The 16,247-nt window shown below is 43.2% G+C and overlaps 1 protein-coding gene across 1 annotated transcript in view; it reads right to left on the minus strand.

Annotated features, from left to right (window-relative positions):
• Window positions 1-16,247, minus strand: part of NAA16 (N-alpha-acetyltransferase 16, NatA auxiliary subunit) — a 597,575-nt gene that overhangs the window by 459,220 nt on the left and 122,108 nt on the right. The window contains exon 5 of the mRNA XM_085621946.1: window positions 13,356-13,490. Within this exon, the coding sequence (XP_085478072.1) occupies window positions 13,356-13,490 (135 nt within the window). The remainder of the gene's footprint in view (window positions 1-13,355; window positions 13,491-16,247) is intronic.

The following is a 16,247-nucleotide window of genomic DNA, read 5'->3' on the forward strand; positions in this document are numbered from 1 at the left end:
TATTGTAGTCCTCGATTAACAGTGCACATTCATCACTATGTTTAATGAGAGACCTGGCATTAAGGAGCATAGCTTTAATAGGTACAAAGGCGTAGCTATCTTTTTTTCTAGGTTTAGATGTATTCAGGCATTCAATAGAAGATGGAGGCTTCCTAGAGCAGTTCGGGCAAGATGCTAAAACTCCTTTTAGGAGCATATCAGGATGTATTCTTGGGCAGCACATGTTACCTCTGTTAGGATCTAAATGAAAGAGAGCGTCTCTCGAATAAGTGATAAAGTCTGGTACTGTGGGGCCAGGGGGACGGGCCCTGAGCCCGGACCGAGCTGGGACGGGCGCAGACGGGCTTGCCTTAGGCGTGCCTTCGGAGCGCCCGCGGCGCGGTCGCGTCAGCGTGATAGATATGGGCGCTAGTGCAAACAACTGAAACGCTGACCTCCACCGGCTCGAGTGTCCCGCTTTCACCGCGGACCAAGCAGAGCACAGTCGCCACGGAGTGCAAACCTCAGGTAAATGAGCGAGTATTAAAATAAGCTAAGCTTCGGTATTTTTAAAAACAATATGTGCAAAATAGCCAATTCAGTGCAAGTGACAAAATTAAGGAAGACTGCCCTACCCGTCAGGCATTGAACACAGCTCTGACCAAAAGGCAAACGAGGATATTGTGCTGGATAACTAACCACTTATAAGGTCCCAAAGGCGAGACCTACTGGCTATGCCAATGCTTGTTTCGGGTTCTTTTCGTACAGGCAGGTGACGAGATACCTGCATGGAATCAATCATCAGCCAGTTGACACAGGGTTCATTCCAAAATCATCATGCTTACATTGGCACGGAAAACAGCGCGGCCTGTGTATGTGGCGAGTGTTTCTTCCTGCACTCCAAGGCCAAACACATGTAGACAACAGAGTGGTTGACGTCCTCTGCGAAAACAACTCTGCCAAAATCACAGAAAGCCTGCTAACTGGAAACTCACACAATCTCACCTTCTTCCTCCTAGTATAGGGAACGGCACTCCCCTCTACACTTAGACATGAACAGCATCTCTTAATAAATGCCCTTTGCCTTGCGCATCTGTGCCAGTCATTGCCCTCCGTGCCCAACACCAAGCTTGACAGCGCACGCCAACAGCTTCCTTCTCACTCAACTCAGTGTTGAGCTGCTGCAGCAGTTGAGAGTTATTTAAAAAGCTGCGATAACTACTCGACTTAAAATAGATATGAGTTTCATTGACCTATGCAATTTTATTTTTAAACTGTAACCAATGTGGGCTCAATTTCGTAGTTTTTTTTCCTATTTGTAAATGGGACGCATTGGTGTTTTAAGAGTGACTTACTTACTCGTGAATTTTCAGTAGCAAGTTTGGCCTACTCAAAAAGAATTGTTAATGTGACCCTATAAACAGAAAAGCCTTTTAATAATCATAAACCGTGGCCGGGTGCCAGGCGGCTGGAGAATTGAATCAAAGAAGAAATACGGTTGACAAGGGAGGGCGAGTGTGAGACAGGCAGTGGAGCGAGAGTAGAGATATGTCAACAAGCGTGCGCAGCCATGCTAATTGAAAACAGATGGCCCCTGCGCGCCGCTGCTCGCTCCCGCAAGGTGGATGCCGCTACAAGCACGAGTGCTTGAAAAGTGCAGACCAATTCCAAAAGGTCATCTCCTAGAGCAGCGCATGCGCGCTGCACTAGACTCGAACTAAAAAGGAAGTTTCCGAGGGCATTATTCGTATGAAGAAAGAGGGAGTGTAAAAAGAGGCAGAGGACTTTTTATGGACATTTGTTACCTGACTGGATAATGCTATGTTCATGCTTTCTAGATGTTTCTGGTAAAGTTATTATTTTTTTTTTTTTAGATATGTTACTAAATGGCCGCGGTTTGAAAAAATGTAGATTAAATCCTAAGGAATAAAGCTTAATCCTCGCTTCCATGTCCTTTCTGTTACAAAAGGTAGGATTTTTTTATATTATTGTTCAGTGGAAATTCAATTCTATCAGACCTTTAGTAATAAACTACGAACCTGTACATAAGAACTGTTCAAAGGACCATTTTATTGCTGTGAAAGACCATGCATATTTGTTTGGATCACAAATATTGTAGTTTGCTAGATATGGTCTCTTCAAGGATGATTAAAAATAGGATGTCTTCCAAGTATGCTGGTCTAGGTCACTGGGAAAGAAATATTAAACGGTTAAGGATAAAAGCCACAACCAGATTTCAATCCAATTGAGGGGCAGGGTCACCAACGTGAGTACGGAGGCTGTTAAAACTCAAGTCAACACATAGGGCACCAATAGAACACTCTGGGACGTAAGTGGCAGCGACTTGCAGCATGATACTGTAAATACGATTTCCAGGGATACTAGCCTGGTAGGTGAGCTATTTCAAATTTCAAGATGCGTTGCTTAGGAAGCGTACAATATATTTAACAATAACAGATTCAACTTTCTCCCCTCGCTGAGTACCCAGTATACAACATTGGCAAAAAAAGCATTCATGTTGTAACAAGTACTCATTTAAATAAGATAGACCCTCCCACTACAATTGATAGGTGCAATAATTAGATCATGTGAACAAACTGCAAAGCTCACAATCTAAGCGCTAAAAATATCCGAACTCCAATTTGGACCTATATTTCAGCATGGGTCACCATTTTCTTATACATTTTTTCTCTGTGTAAGTAAGGTCATACGTACATTTCTTAAAGGCCATCAGCTGACAAAGTTCCCAAAACCACTGCACAATGCTAGACATCTTTTCTTATTCAAATATGGTGCTATCAATTTCCTGGTCACCTTAACATACGCCATAAGAATGTCATCCTGCGATTATGGAGTACACCCGAGTGATTATCTGACAAGCACCTTAAGGTCGATCCAGTGTCTACTGGGATCTCGAAACCCAGACCCCCATTTAAGCGATTTAGTACCTCCTTACAAGAGAGTAATTCCCAAGCACCCCAACCAAATGAGTCATGGTTCCTTTTTCCACAGAACACAGCAAGAAAGCGTCCGGCACACTTGGAAAGATCTGATGGAGCCACTCAGGAGTCAAGTATCGTTAATACAGTAACTTATAAACAGATTTTCAGAGAGAAACACACTTTAAAAATTAAAAATATTTGACAATGTTTTACTTCTGGTCTATTCAAAATCTCTTTATTTCGGTATTTAGCTCATCTAACTTGGAATTTCCAAGGGGCTTTATTCAGAGTATCTTCTAGAATCTCAAGACCAACCTGCAAGTTCCAAGAGGAGTCCTCATAAACTTTTCCATCAGTGTTAACTCTCTGATAGACACCTATCGAAAATGGGGTGAATTAATCAATATAGTAACTGAATAATGTATCTCTTTTTATGATGCCAAAATATTTTTTACATTTATTATATTATTCTACGTTACCTTGCTTAAACATGTCGGATACAACATGACACCCAGCTTCCTCCAATGTTTAAACCTCTCTCCAGGAAGGGGAGGAGTGAATTCTGAACTAGCATGGCTTGGGATATTTGGTAACAGAAGCAGTGTTATTCTCCCTCGAGCGTGACTCTACCCCAAATCTCCAAGACCGTCTTTACTAGGCGGGACACATAAGTGTTTTGAGGCCTCTGGGACTTCACCAAGCAAGGAAGACTACCACCACCATATCCATAAACAGCCATGTATTTTCTGTTTTAACAGCTTTCCATTCTAAAATCGCTCTTAAGCGGGGCATTTTATAATAGATAACAATGTCAAGGCAATTCAGTCCTCTCTCTCTAGAGGGGGCCTTTAAGCTTTGCATTCACTGTAGCTTTTTCCCTTGCCCTGCCTTTATGACTTTTGAAAGATGTGAGCTCTACCCCTACACCAGAAACAGGCAAGGTCTAAAACAAGTAGAAAAGCACATAAATCCTGCAAGTCTTTTTGGGAGGACCTTTGTAAATAGACATTTTAAGTCAACCTTAACAAGTGCTATTGGCCTATATACTGAGCATAATGTCCAACCCTTCCTGGAGTTATTTATTAAAGATAATAAGGAGAGGAAGTGGCATAACAGCCAGAGCTGCAGGCTTTGGAACTGGGGAACCAGGTCTGAGTCTCGGTGTCAGCTCAACATCCTATGATTCTGGGAAACTCACTTAATCTCCCAATGCCTACACACATTAATGTGTCTTTGTAAAATGTAACTGGCGCTCATGTTAAGCCCTCCAATACCTTCGGTCAAGTTTGCGATATATAAATTTTTTAAATATCTTCAAAAAAAGGATATGCAGGCCCCTTGCAATTTAGTGGTGACACCAGATTGTCGACAAAATTAAAAAGTGCAGTTAATAAATCCACTAAGTACGAGATACTTGCACCGTGAATCCAGCAGCACCAGTGGCTTACCCACTACAATCTCTTGGACTGTGTTTTTTAACCTCAGGTGCCTCAAAGGGTTAGTCAAAGTTTTCCCTCCAGTGGGCCGAAAGCTTGAGGAAATCGTAAATTTGTAAATGATTCTTAATCACTCCCTTCATCTTGTGGTTCTTGTGAATACAAGTACTGAAAAATAGTTCAATTGCCTCCCTTTTGTCATCCTCCCTTTGCGCTAGACCCCCCCCCCCTTTAGCCATTTTGTTTTTCTTCTAAATTGTTTTGCCTGCTAAAACGATTTGGCCAATAGGGATCCTACCTTATTACCACTGTCATAGAGCTTTTGTCTTAACCTCAGCAATTACCACTCCGCTCGATTTGTTCTTATATTTAGCTGGCCAACTGTCTGCATCCTCAACGTAGCCATCCTAGCATCCCACCTAGTTGCTAACATGCCTACACACCCTTTATTAGTCTCAAAGAATTCTAATGTTTTCCGAGCTCTTTCTTCATTACTCGGTCCCTGAATAAGTGTGGGAGTATTCGCCTGAGGCTTAACGATTGAACCTGAGGTCTACGATCCCAAGACACCTCAACATACCCATGATCAGATACTAAAATATCTAATATGCCTGCCAACATTAATCTGATTATTATAGTTTTCGACATGAAGATAAAGTCAATGAGAAAGTAGGTTTTCAGTACATGAAAGAAATATGCAAAATCATTAATGTCTAGATGTAGTGTATATCATGCATCTTTCCAGTCCCCACTCAGCTAACAGATTCTTAAGACCTTTGAAGGTTGTCAGTTTCATGTAAGTCCCATGCCAAATTGAAGACTCTTCCCAGGATAACCACATTTACTGCCCCTCTATGAGTTTATTGATGATACTTTTCAGGAAATGTTACTGACAAGTGTTCGGTGCATAGAAATGTATATGTGTGGTAGTCAGGTGGCCTTTCTGAATGTGCACTTTTAAAAAATGACCCTCCAGCTCTCTCCTCATCATTACTTTCTCCCCTTCCAAATTACTCTTATCCAACGTACCAAACCCTGCTGATTTAGAACACGCTGATCAATACTGCACTGGGTAGTCTTTAAGCTCAATTCGAAAATGGTCTGTGTCCAATAGGTGGTTCTACTGGAGAAGGATACAGTCCAGGTCATGCCTCTTTACATAGTTCTGAAATTTGTTCCACTTTACTGAGAGAGTTGCACTCTAATATTAAGTGAGAGTAAGTTGAAAGTGCAGCAATAGATGTAATGCACAGATCATGGCAGCTATGGTGTACTTGCATGCAAATATGTGTGTAATCCAGGGAGGAAAACCTCTGAACAACTCCAAACATTAAGAACATCTTAGTAAATAAGAGAATTAAATAAAACTAATTTTATGTTTTCCAAATCAAGCAACCGCAAACCACTTACACCATTTTGAGAATCAATTTATGAGTTTTCTAACTCAAACTTGTTGAACAATCAGTCAGGAACGTCGCAACCGCAGCCCTTCCCTTATGTCAATCCCACTTCACCCTCCACCCTAGCAGCTACTAGCCTTAATGAGGGAGTTTCAGATGTCCGGTCTCCTTAAAGCATTCAAGTCTCTTGGTGGGCCCAATGCTGATTGTAAGATTGGCAAGTAGCTTTCTGAAGCTGGATGAAGAATTCTTCTCTCTCCATAAACATTGCCTGCCTGAAAGGCCTTTTCCATCTTGGTTTGTTCGACACAGTCCTCCATCTGTTTCTCTGTAGACATGGCTGAATATGGGTTTCCATCTGGTTTTCATACTGGCTTTCCATTGCAGCATCATCTGGGACTTGAAGAGATTTGGCTAGCTTCCTGTAGAAAGTTGGTTTAGTATTTTTTATCAAGCCAGGAGGAAATCAGCCTAAAGGGATGACCCCATCAGTAGTGCATCTTTTGCAAAAGGAGGAATTATGAGCAAACGGGAAGATATGACCACTCCGCCCTACTCAGGAGCTCCCTCCTAGGCACAGAGGAACACCTCACTCGTACGAGGGGGTAACCTAGGACTGCGGACGCAGACACAGCGGGCTCTTGGCCCTTTTGACAGCCTCCTGTCCCCCCCTCCCCCCCTCCCCCCCGGCCTGCTGCTCGGCGCACCTCTCATGTGGCCCAGCTGTGCCCCACTTGACAGCTGCTGTCTCCTCCTACTCTAACGCAGAATGATCTCCACCTCCCCCCTCCCCCCTTACCCTGGACCTCACCCGAGTTTATGACCCTAGTCCTGATCCCTCCAATCGCACTACACACACGGGGAGCAGTTTGGTTGTTGGTTACGCTCCCTGACCGAACCCCTGTCCCACCACAGAGAACAGTTGCTGGAAGTGTTATCCGACGCCCCCGAGGCGCTGCCCTACCTAGCGCGCCCTGTGTAGCACTGATGAGGCAGCAATGGCGTGCACTACGTGCAGGCGGCAGTTATGCCCGGAAAACGCGGAATGATCCACTCGAAGCGCACAGCGTTGCATACCAGGCTTACACAGGCGCTCGGCGGCTTGGGGAGCACACCGCTGGGGGGACGATAGCGCGCCACGTATCGCGCGTATAGAGCTGAACTGCGAAGCTGCACACTGGGCTCGCCGGATATACACGCTGACATGTATGTCTTTGTGAGCTATACTGCAACCTCCTCGTCGCGCTCCAGCCTACGCCAAGAGTAGGACACCAGGGCTCCGTTGCCCGGAGACCTTGGCATTTGGGGGTAAACCTGGTGCCTTGCGCGATTCCCCCTACGGGCCTAGGTGTTAATCGACGGCGCCGCAATGTGGGCTGGAACACAGCGCCATCCTCTATTGCAGGCAATGCGCTTCAGATGCGACACGACAAAACACAGAAAAGCACCATAGACCCACTTTCACACAATGTACGCACCTGATTCCTATGCAAATGTTCAACTGTTTACCGCCGCCGGACCTCCGGGTTGCCGGCTAAATGGCTGTGTCTCACCATCTGGACATGTGTGTCTTTGTCTTGCTGATTCGACGCTCTGGTTAGTGAACGTACATTGTAAGTTGACGCAACTGCGGTTAATAAAGGTTTTTAAAAAAAAAAGGAGGAATTATGAGACCCTTTAAATATTCTTCTCTTCCATCATGTGGTTGATGTTAGTTCTTGGAATCATTTAGCTTTGTTCCCTTCAAACCAAACTCTTCTTTCCCTGAGGCCCCTTTCATTATTCATTCCTTCAGCTGGAAGCGGAGTACTCGTGATGATGTGAGCTAGTATTAGGCCGGCTTGATGCGCCCAGCACCCTGCGAGTCCGAACCCAATCTATTGTTGCTATGTCTTCCATCTCCAGGAGCTGTACAAATAGATTTGGTACATATTATTCAATATCCTGATGCTTCATATCCCTGAAATGTATGTCGTTTCGCCTTTGATATTTTGTTCTCAAAGGGTCAGCATATCCTGTTTTATTAATGCATGTCCTGATGACTCTTATAGTGAGAAGACCCTTCCTGCCAGGTGGCCAATGTCTCATTTAATGTCCTTGATTTCTGTTTTAAGGTCTGCTTTGAAAAAGATTTACAAATTGAGGCTGCGGCCTTTACTTCCGCACTTATCACTAAAATGGATACAATCCTCCATAAAAGATATAAATCCTCTAGTTAGTTTAACAAAAGTGATAAGCACTCTCTATCTATTCCTTTATAAAAAATAATTGTACATTCCAAATGACACGAGTTAAATAATGCACAGACTCCATTCAAATTTGTTTAAAATCTTTCTTCAAAGTCCTTTATTGATATTCCTCTTTTATCATATGTTATCCATCAAATGTAGCAAACGCGTTTTGTCTCTTACCAGAGACTTCTCAGGGCTTTTCCCATGTTCTCAAACTTGCACTTGTTATATACAGATCGGACCATTTATATAGAGGACAAGCCTATTTGGTTCAGTTATTACCTTGGTTCGTGCACATGGAGTACCTATTGTTTGTTCAATGGCATCTATCTTCCGTACATCCATTTCATGCCCATGTTGGCATCAAAATTTGTCACTTTACTTTATCTCTCAAACGGCGAGTCTGGAATCAGTTTCAGAACTGAACCAAATAAGCTTGTCCCCTAGATAAAAGGTCCGATCTGTATATGACAAGTGCGGGTGTGAGAACATCTGCTTTGAAAAAGTTGAAGTAGAAGTAGTCATTAAAGCTCTGGAAAAGTTCTTCCACAAATTGTCTTGTGATTAGGGCTTCAGCTTGTTCAGGGGATTGCAAACGTGACTGTCCAATTTGCATTCGGAGGTTCTCATTTTGCAATCTAAGAGTCTCAAGGGCAGGACTTAGCAACTTTTTTTTTATCGATCCATCTATCTTCCCCATCACTTTTGCCATCTGCCAATGTCTCTTTTCCACATGCATCTTTTAGTCCCACAATCATTAGCTCTCCCAGCAGCTGCAACTGTGTCTGTGTACTACTACTTTAACTGTATCAACAGCGTTTGCATATAATCTTTGAACTTAATGATTTGCCATTATAGGGTGAAGGTGTTCGGCAAGCAGTCAGGTCCACTCCATCCAGAGTACCTCCACTACGTGTATGCTGTTTGATAGCAGCCCTTCTGCTATGGACACATTTGTCTGCTTTATGCGTCTCTGTGCTTTCTGGATCTCTCAAATGTTTGTATGGGTTCATAAACTACCTCAACCACAGTATGCTGGAACACCCCTAGCCTCTTCTGAATACCTTATGAGCCCCATGTAACTCCTTATTCACTCCATAGTAACCAGTGAGCCTAATTTATAGAAATAACCCCCCCACCCCATCTCAACGGTGATTTGAGCAGCAGCTGCACAACTCACCGGATCGACTTCTGACTATCAATATGGGATGGGAGTACTTTACTGCTCCTCTTTTGCTTGTTTCTCTCCCTGGGCTGCAGAGGGTGCATGAGTGGTCTCTTTCTATAATTTACTGCTCCTCTTTTGCTTGTTTCTCTCCCTGGGCTGCAGAGGGTGCATGAGTGGTCTCTTTCTATAAGATCCTCTGGTTCCTCTCTAGTCCCCTTTTGTTGGTTAAGGCCTTGCGGTCTCACAGGGGTCTTGCACTAGGTCCCCTGACGAAGCACAATGCCATTTTTTTTGTGGAGCTATGGTCCAGGGGTTTTCCTTCTGCCCACTGGGTTTGCTCTCAGGCTGTGCTTGGCCATCTCCTATCAGCTTGTGCCGAACCACCCCAACCGGCAATATCTTCAGCCCCCAGCCTGTTACAAGCAAGAGTGCCCTAATAATGCAGATCTTGTACACCTCTGCTCAGGATGCTAGAGCCAATGGCACAGTTATCTTTGCTTTCTCATTGAGGAACTCGTGGTCCACTTGTCTCTTCAACAACAATCCACACAATCCCTTTCTCCGGCAAGGCGGCCTGGCTCATTACCGAATGATGAAACAAAGTTGCGCATGAAAACATGAGCGTTTAAGAGGGAATGCAAACGTTTTAGGTTGACAAGCTGGAGTGAAGTAAGGAGTCTTCTACTCCACCATCTTGGCCACACTTACCAAAACCCACTTTAAGGGGGGGAGGGGGGGGGGGGGGGGAACAGATGGATTGTGCCATCAACCTCTGTGTTGAGACTTCTACAATACAAAATGTGAATGGTCTAGGACCATCCTGCCTCGACTCAAACTAAAGAAACCACAAAGGATTGATGAAGTCAGCGTCTGTATTGTTTTTAATGGTATAGTGCATGTGTGTTTTGAGAATGTGTAAGACTGCGTTTAAGTCAATGCTAGGCAGATTAGGCAGTCTCTGCTATTGGCAAACAATGAATGGTTTATAGATTCTTAACTCCCACTATGCCCGGCTTAGAAGGAATAATGCCAGCTGGTGTTCAGTAGGAGATCAGACCAGCAAGTCTGCCGTGATTTCTCATCCATTAGGTCCTAGTACTCAAAGATGGATTTTGCACCTGAATGGGAGTTTATTAGTCCAACTCCGATTTAAGAAGGTAGAAAGGCTTAGCCATTTCTCATCTGAGCTGGCTTTGTGCCATCTACTAACAGAAATACAAACGTCCATCACGACGCCAAGAAAAGGGGGCAGCACAGACAGAAGTCAGTCAAGCTTCATGAGGAGAGAATGCAAAGGTGTGCACGCACAAAATGTAGAATACCCAGGAGGAGTGCTACTCTCCCTCATCTAAATTTTGTCAGCTACATAGACGATCCAACAACAGCAAATGCCCTGAGAAGCACAACACACAGTTAGCTTTCACACAAACAGAACTAGGGAGCAACTTCTTGAATAGCCAGAACATGAACAACATTAACAGCAGCAAATTCAAAATCTTTCACACACCCAACATGTGCACAGCACTGGCTGAAGCAGTTCAACCATCATCCTTCACTAGAACAAATACACCACAGGGTGCACTGCAAGAAAATATTAACAGCACAAGCAGCGGGAAAGACTGGGTGCGTATTCGGAAATGTGGATTGGCCAGGTTTCTGCGATGGGGGGCTTCTCGGGAGTAAGTATGGGTAGCCACGATAGCTGAAGCTATGTTCATGGGACATGGTGAAACAAAGTCGCCTTTGTGGTCCAGAATCATACACTTGTCAGGCAAGGAAGAAACCTGGAGCAGCAGTGTTATGTTAAGAGGGCACGGAGAGAGAATGCAGTTTATGCTATAGATTAGAGCCAGGAGTCAAACTGGTGAGGGGCTTGCCGCTTTCGTCAGACAAGAGTTAAGACCAGCTAAGTGTCAGTAGGTTGTCTTAATATCTAGAATGTAGGCAGACGGACTAAAGTTCTCTATGCACTTATGGTGTGAAGGGCAGAAATATACAGGAAAAGCTTAGTATTTCAAAGGTTGTTAATGAAGAGCAGTTATGCCTTGAAATAGGTTTCATACCACATAGTTCAAATGCAAAACATGTGGAAACGCAAATGAGGGTGCAGTGGGCGATTTAATGTTAGGAAGGGTCTTCATTTGTATAATCACATGCACAACCACAGATTAATATCTAAATAAAGAAGGATTTACTGAGAACTTGTTTTGGCAGGGCAGGTCAAAGAGCAAGCTCTTCAAATGTCCAGAGTATAAGTTTAAATAAGCATTGGGAAAGCTAGTAGGTTTCACGTTTGTATTGAGAGTGCCACACAACTGGCTTGGCCAGAACTTGCTTGTAAAGCAATGTTTAGAAAAAAGTAAAATAAAAAAACATTTCAAAACACTGAAAAAAACCAGCAAACAAATCTTAAGGTATCGCAAATAGTGAAATTGATTTCAATATGGTCATTCTTTACAAGTGTCGCGGTTTAATTTTCAAATACTTTTTGCTCAGAAAACTAAACAGAATTATTTTAAAAAAGGTAAATGTTAGAATTTAAAAGAAAACTTGCCAAGGCCTAATTTACTTTCCACATGACTCTGAACTGAAACAAACTGCAGCCATTTGGTTGTCTGCAATAGCCCACGGAGTAGTTGTATCGACCTCCAAGAGAAGACAGCTCATTTTCAGGCATTTAAATACACATCCTTATCATTGGTCCTGCTGCTGGTGGCCTGCCAAACTCTGACCAACACCTCTTCCGACAACCAACCCAAAGAACTCTGAAATAGCAATCAATGACCAACTCACCATGACCAGTCAAGTGAGCGCGGTCTCTCACTCCTGCTTCCACACAGTCAAGATGCTCCAAAAAGACCTTCAAATGGCTCCCCACCAACACTCCCACACCATCACCCAAGTCCTCATCACCAGCAAGCTGAACGACAGCCCTGCACTCTATGATGGAATCAACGCTCAACTGAGCGGAAGACTCCACACCATAAAAAACTCAGCAGGCAGGCTCACCCTCAAAGATCAACACTGTTTCAGAATTCACAAACAAGTACTTTTCAAACTCCACACACACACAAAGTCTTACATAACACTGGCCCCACGTACATCAACAGCTGTATAACTTCCAAAAACCTACCAAACATCTCCAAGCAGCCTGACTCCTACTTGCAACCCCCCCACCCCGCATACCCAGAACCAAATACGGTGATCGTGCCATCTCCTACGTTGCTCCTAAAGCCTGCAAAGACCTACCCCTGCACATCAGAGCCGCTTCCTCAGTTTCTTAATTCCATAGGAAACTGAGGAAGGGGCTCTGATGTGCAGGGACAGGTCTTTTTCAGGCTTTAGGAGCGACGTAGGAGAAGGCACGACCACCTTATCTCTTCACCTAGCCCTGACCCTGGTTCGGCCCATACAGCTCCCGTTTCAGCACCAGATACCCTGTTGCTTAAGTTGTGTACTATACAAATACACATAAACTAACCTCAAACACCAACTGAGTGCAGCAGCCATCTCCTTCTCCAGCACCATAAAAAAAATGTTTGTGATCCATGGCCTCTGATTTCATGGAATATGTAGAATGCAAGAAACGAAAAAAAAAAAACGTAAAGTCCGCTCTTAGTTCAACCTGGGAACAATACACCTGTTGCTGACTTTTCACAGACAGGCTGGGAGGGGTGGGTTGCAACACAGAGCCTGGGATTAATGTATTTGAGAGGAGGAGGTCGAACACAAGAGACAGAGCAAGATGACACATGCACACTCATGGAGTGCTGAATGAAAAATAAAAAGTAGTTCCCTGAATGTGAACAGTGAATGGATACAGGTTGAACTGGGAAGCTATGCTACAAGAGAGGAACAAACACAAGAAGAGAAACGAAAGTCATAGAATAAGACGTAAACAAAGGAGAGTGACAAGAAAGCAACCGATGGTAAGCAATGGGCTGACACCAAGCCTATTGTAACTTTTTGATAAGGTCCACAATAGGTCTTTCGTCAACAGACAGTTTAGCCGTCTGTAGGTATTATTTAAAAAGCATCACAACAAAGTTCTAGCTCTCTTAAAAGCAAAGCTAAAAGTTCTTAATGAGTGAACCACCGGATACAAATTTTGTGAACAACAGACATCAGAATCAATGTACGTTACACAAGCAAGTGAGGAATGCACTTAAAAAAATTGAGTTTTTGTAAAAATATCCTACCTGCTGTGTTTTCCTAAATTCTTCCAGTAATTTCAAGGCCATATCATAATCTTTCAGTAAATGATATGCAATGGCATAGCCAATCCATGAAGCTCGTTGAGTTGGGCGTAACTGAAGAAGCTGATATCTCGTTTCCTGTAGTAAATTTACAGAAATATGTAAAATTAAACACACATTGATTGTTTGAAAAATTAAAAAGCACACACTGTGACATGATTTGTTTCTCAGTACAAGCAAACTCAATAAATAGCCAGACAATTGCCTGGTTTGAAGAGGAAGCAGAAAAGATGCGGTTCCACACAAATGTTGAATGCATATATGCTCCTAGTTTTGCTTATGGTCTCAAGGAGCATTCCATAGCTTTACTGCGGTTGGCGATGAACTTGTGGCCTTTGCTTGCTATAAAAGGTGGGGACATTTAGCCTGGGGTTATTGCTGGACCAGAGTGGAAGGTTTTGTGTCTAATCGTATTTTAGTGCTTGGGTTACCTAGTTATAGAACTTGTTTTTTATATAGCAGTAATGCATGCTTGCTATTTCTAAGTGCTATAAATAACAGGTATTATTGCTACCCAATTTATCGACCTTTAGAGGATGAAAAGCTGAGGTGCCCTTGCCAGGAATCAATCTTGTGACCTGCAGAACACAGAGGAGGTCAGCAGGGAGCACTTATCTCACTGAGCCATCGTGCTGGTATCCAGCAGAAGTGCCTGGTTCCACAAAAGGCTGCGTGCACCACAAGAAGCACTTTAAATGGTATCCTATCACCTACCGTGAGCCAGAACAGTGTCTATATTGTAGTTTTAATGGACTGGTAGAGTTGATCTCTGAGCAAGAGTTTGGGTGTGGAGTTCTGGATCTTCTGCTGTTTGGAAAAGGCTAGGAGGCCTAGGTTTAGAACATTCACTAAGTGTACCTTTAAGCTTGTTTCCACAGGAATTACCCTAACCTTAGTCCTCAGCTAGAATGAACCGGGAGGTAATGCTATACAAGTTCGAGCCGGTATGGTGAGGCATAGGAAAATTATTCATCAAGGCAGGAACTAAGTCTCCAGCCTTTGATTAGGGAACAAAATTGAATAATACATATGTCTGATTTTGTGTCTCACAGGGCTGAGCAGCTTACGGTGCAAGAGAAGACCAGAGATAAGATGAGATGAGGCAGGCTACTACTAGACAGTGCTTTTTGACGTTGGAAGAGTCTTTGGTGCCTTTGATTCACACATATAGTGGGCAGCCATGTATATGCCAATGGTGGTATTAATATAAGTGAATATAAGAGAAAAGGTGATGGAACAAGGGGTGTGTAGGCTTCGTCCTCGGACTCTCTACAGATTAAATGACTAAGGAGAAAGGGCCTAATGTCATCCTTCGCTCTACCACTCAATCAGGGAAGCCATTTTAAGGACTTGTTTGATGTATGAGATTCCATAACTAGTCTGCCTGTCTGGTTGAATCCTTGGGGTACTGAAGCCCAAAGATAAGTGGAAATATCTATACTATCCAGGATAGTTATCAGCCATTACAATGAAAGCAAAAGCAATATATTTAAATGTGTTATTTACATATACTTAAATACGTTTACAACGCATATGCGGTGCAAATGAATTTTAAATTAGATAACATTAAAAAAAACATTGTATAGGTTTATTTATGTAATTAATGTTATGGTTAGCAATTCTGTGCCATTCAAGCTCTGTATCAGAACATGCACATTACTTTAAATGCACTGTACAAAACCAAGCCAATCCTGGTGGTGTCACGGGACAGCGGTGAAATGTCAATATTGAAGTTTCAAATAAACATCCCACGATGATAGTCGTCAAGCATTTCAACGTTCTATTTGAACAATCTGTTGCTGCATTTAGAAACAGCAATTTATAGATTTCATTTTAATTAGACAAAGCCATCTATTGTTTCTCAAAGGAACTACACATTGCTAAAATAGAACGTTTCAAAGCTTGAAGTTGAGCCTTGTGAGGAGTTAATTTGAAACTTAACTAATGTAAATCATTTGCAAAGACTTACTTTTACAATGCAGATTTAGAAAGTAAATGCATGCATTATAAATGAATATGTGATGTAAAAAAAGAATTATAAAAGTAAGTAGTTGAAAAGGATGTGTAGTAAATGTAACGTACGCCCTGGATATCGTCCTGCATGCTAGCCTGCTTTAAAATCTGACTGCACAGTATCAATGCCACGTCCAATTGCCGTTGTACCACCGCGGTTTTTCAGAGACTTTGAAAATGCTGGGTTTGGTGTCATGATGCCTCGAACTGTAAAGCACCTCAAGGACCAGTGAATGCATTTTCACTGGTGGGGCAAGGTGAGTTTCTGGGAGTTGTGCTGGGTCGACAGTTTGTCAAGAGTCGTCCTCTTAAAACAAACAAAATGAATTACTAACCTACAGCTCCAATTCTTCAAGTATGGTATCCTTCAGATTTTCCCATGCTTGAATCAGTCATCAAGAACAGTTAAATAGAAATAACAAGCATTGGCGTAGCCAATAGCTCTCGCTTTTGGGACCTTATAAGTATTTAGGTATGCATGCATGGCTAAACACTTATTAGGTCCCCAAAGCGAGACCTATTGGCTATGCCAATGCTTGTTTTGTAAAACGACCGATTCCCATTGCAGCGCGCCCAGCCCTCCGCATATGCTCTCTGTGCTGCAGCTTTCATCTCGGTAGCTCGTCTGCCAAAAGGCTGCTTCGGACGGCCTTAATTGCATTTGCTGCTCAGGTAGGGCTCTGTGGCGGCCGTCTTAGAAGCGCCCTGAATGGGGAGGTGATGTGATATGCTGTATTTAGGCACACAAAGAAAAGACATTCAGAAGCAGCCCTTGAACCAGGGAGGCCTGCACAGAATTAGACCAAAGCCATGATTCGGAGG

Source organism: Triturus cristatus, chromosome 8 (genome assembly GCF_964204655.1).
Source record: "Triturus cristatus chromosome 8, aTriCri1.1, whole genome shotgun sequence".
In the NCBI taxonomy this organism is placed as follows: Eukaryota; Metazoa; Chordata; class Amphibia; order Caudata; family Salamandridae; genus Triturus; species Triturus cristatus.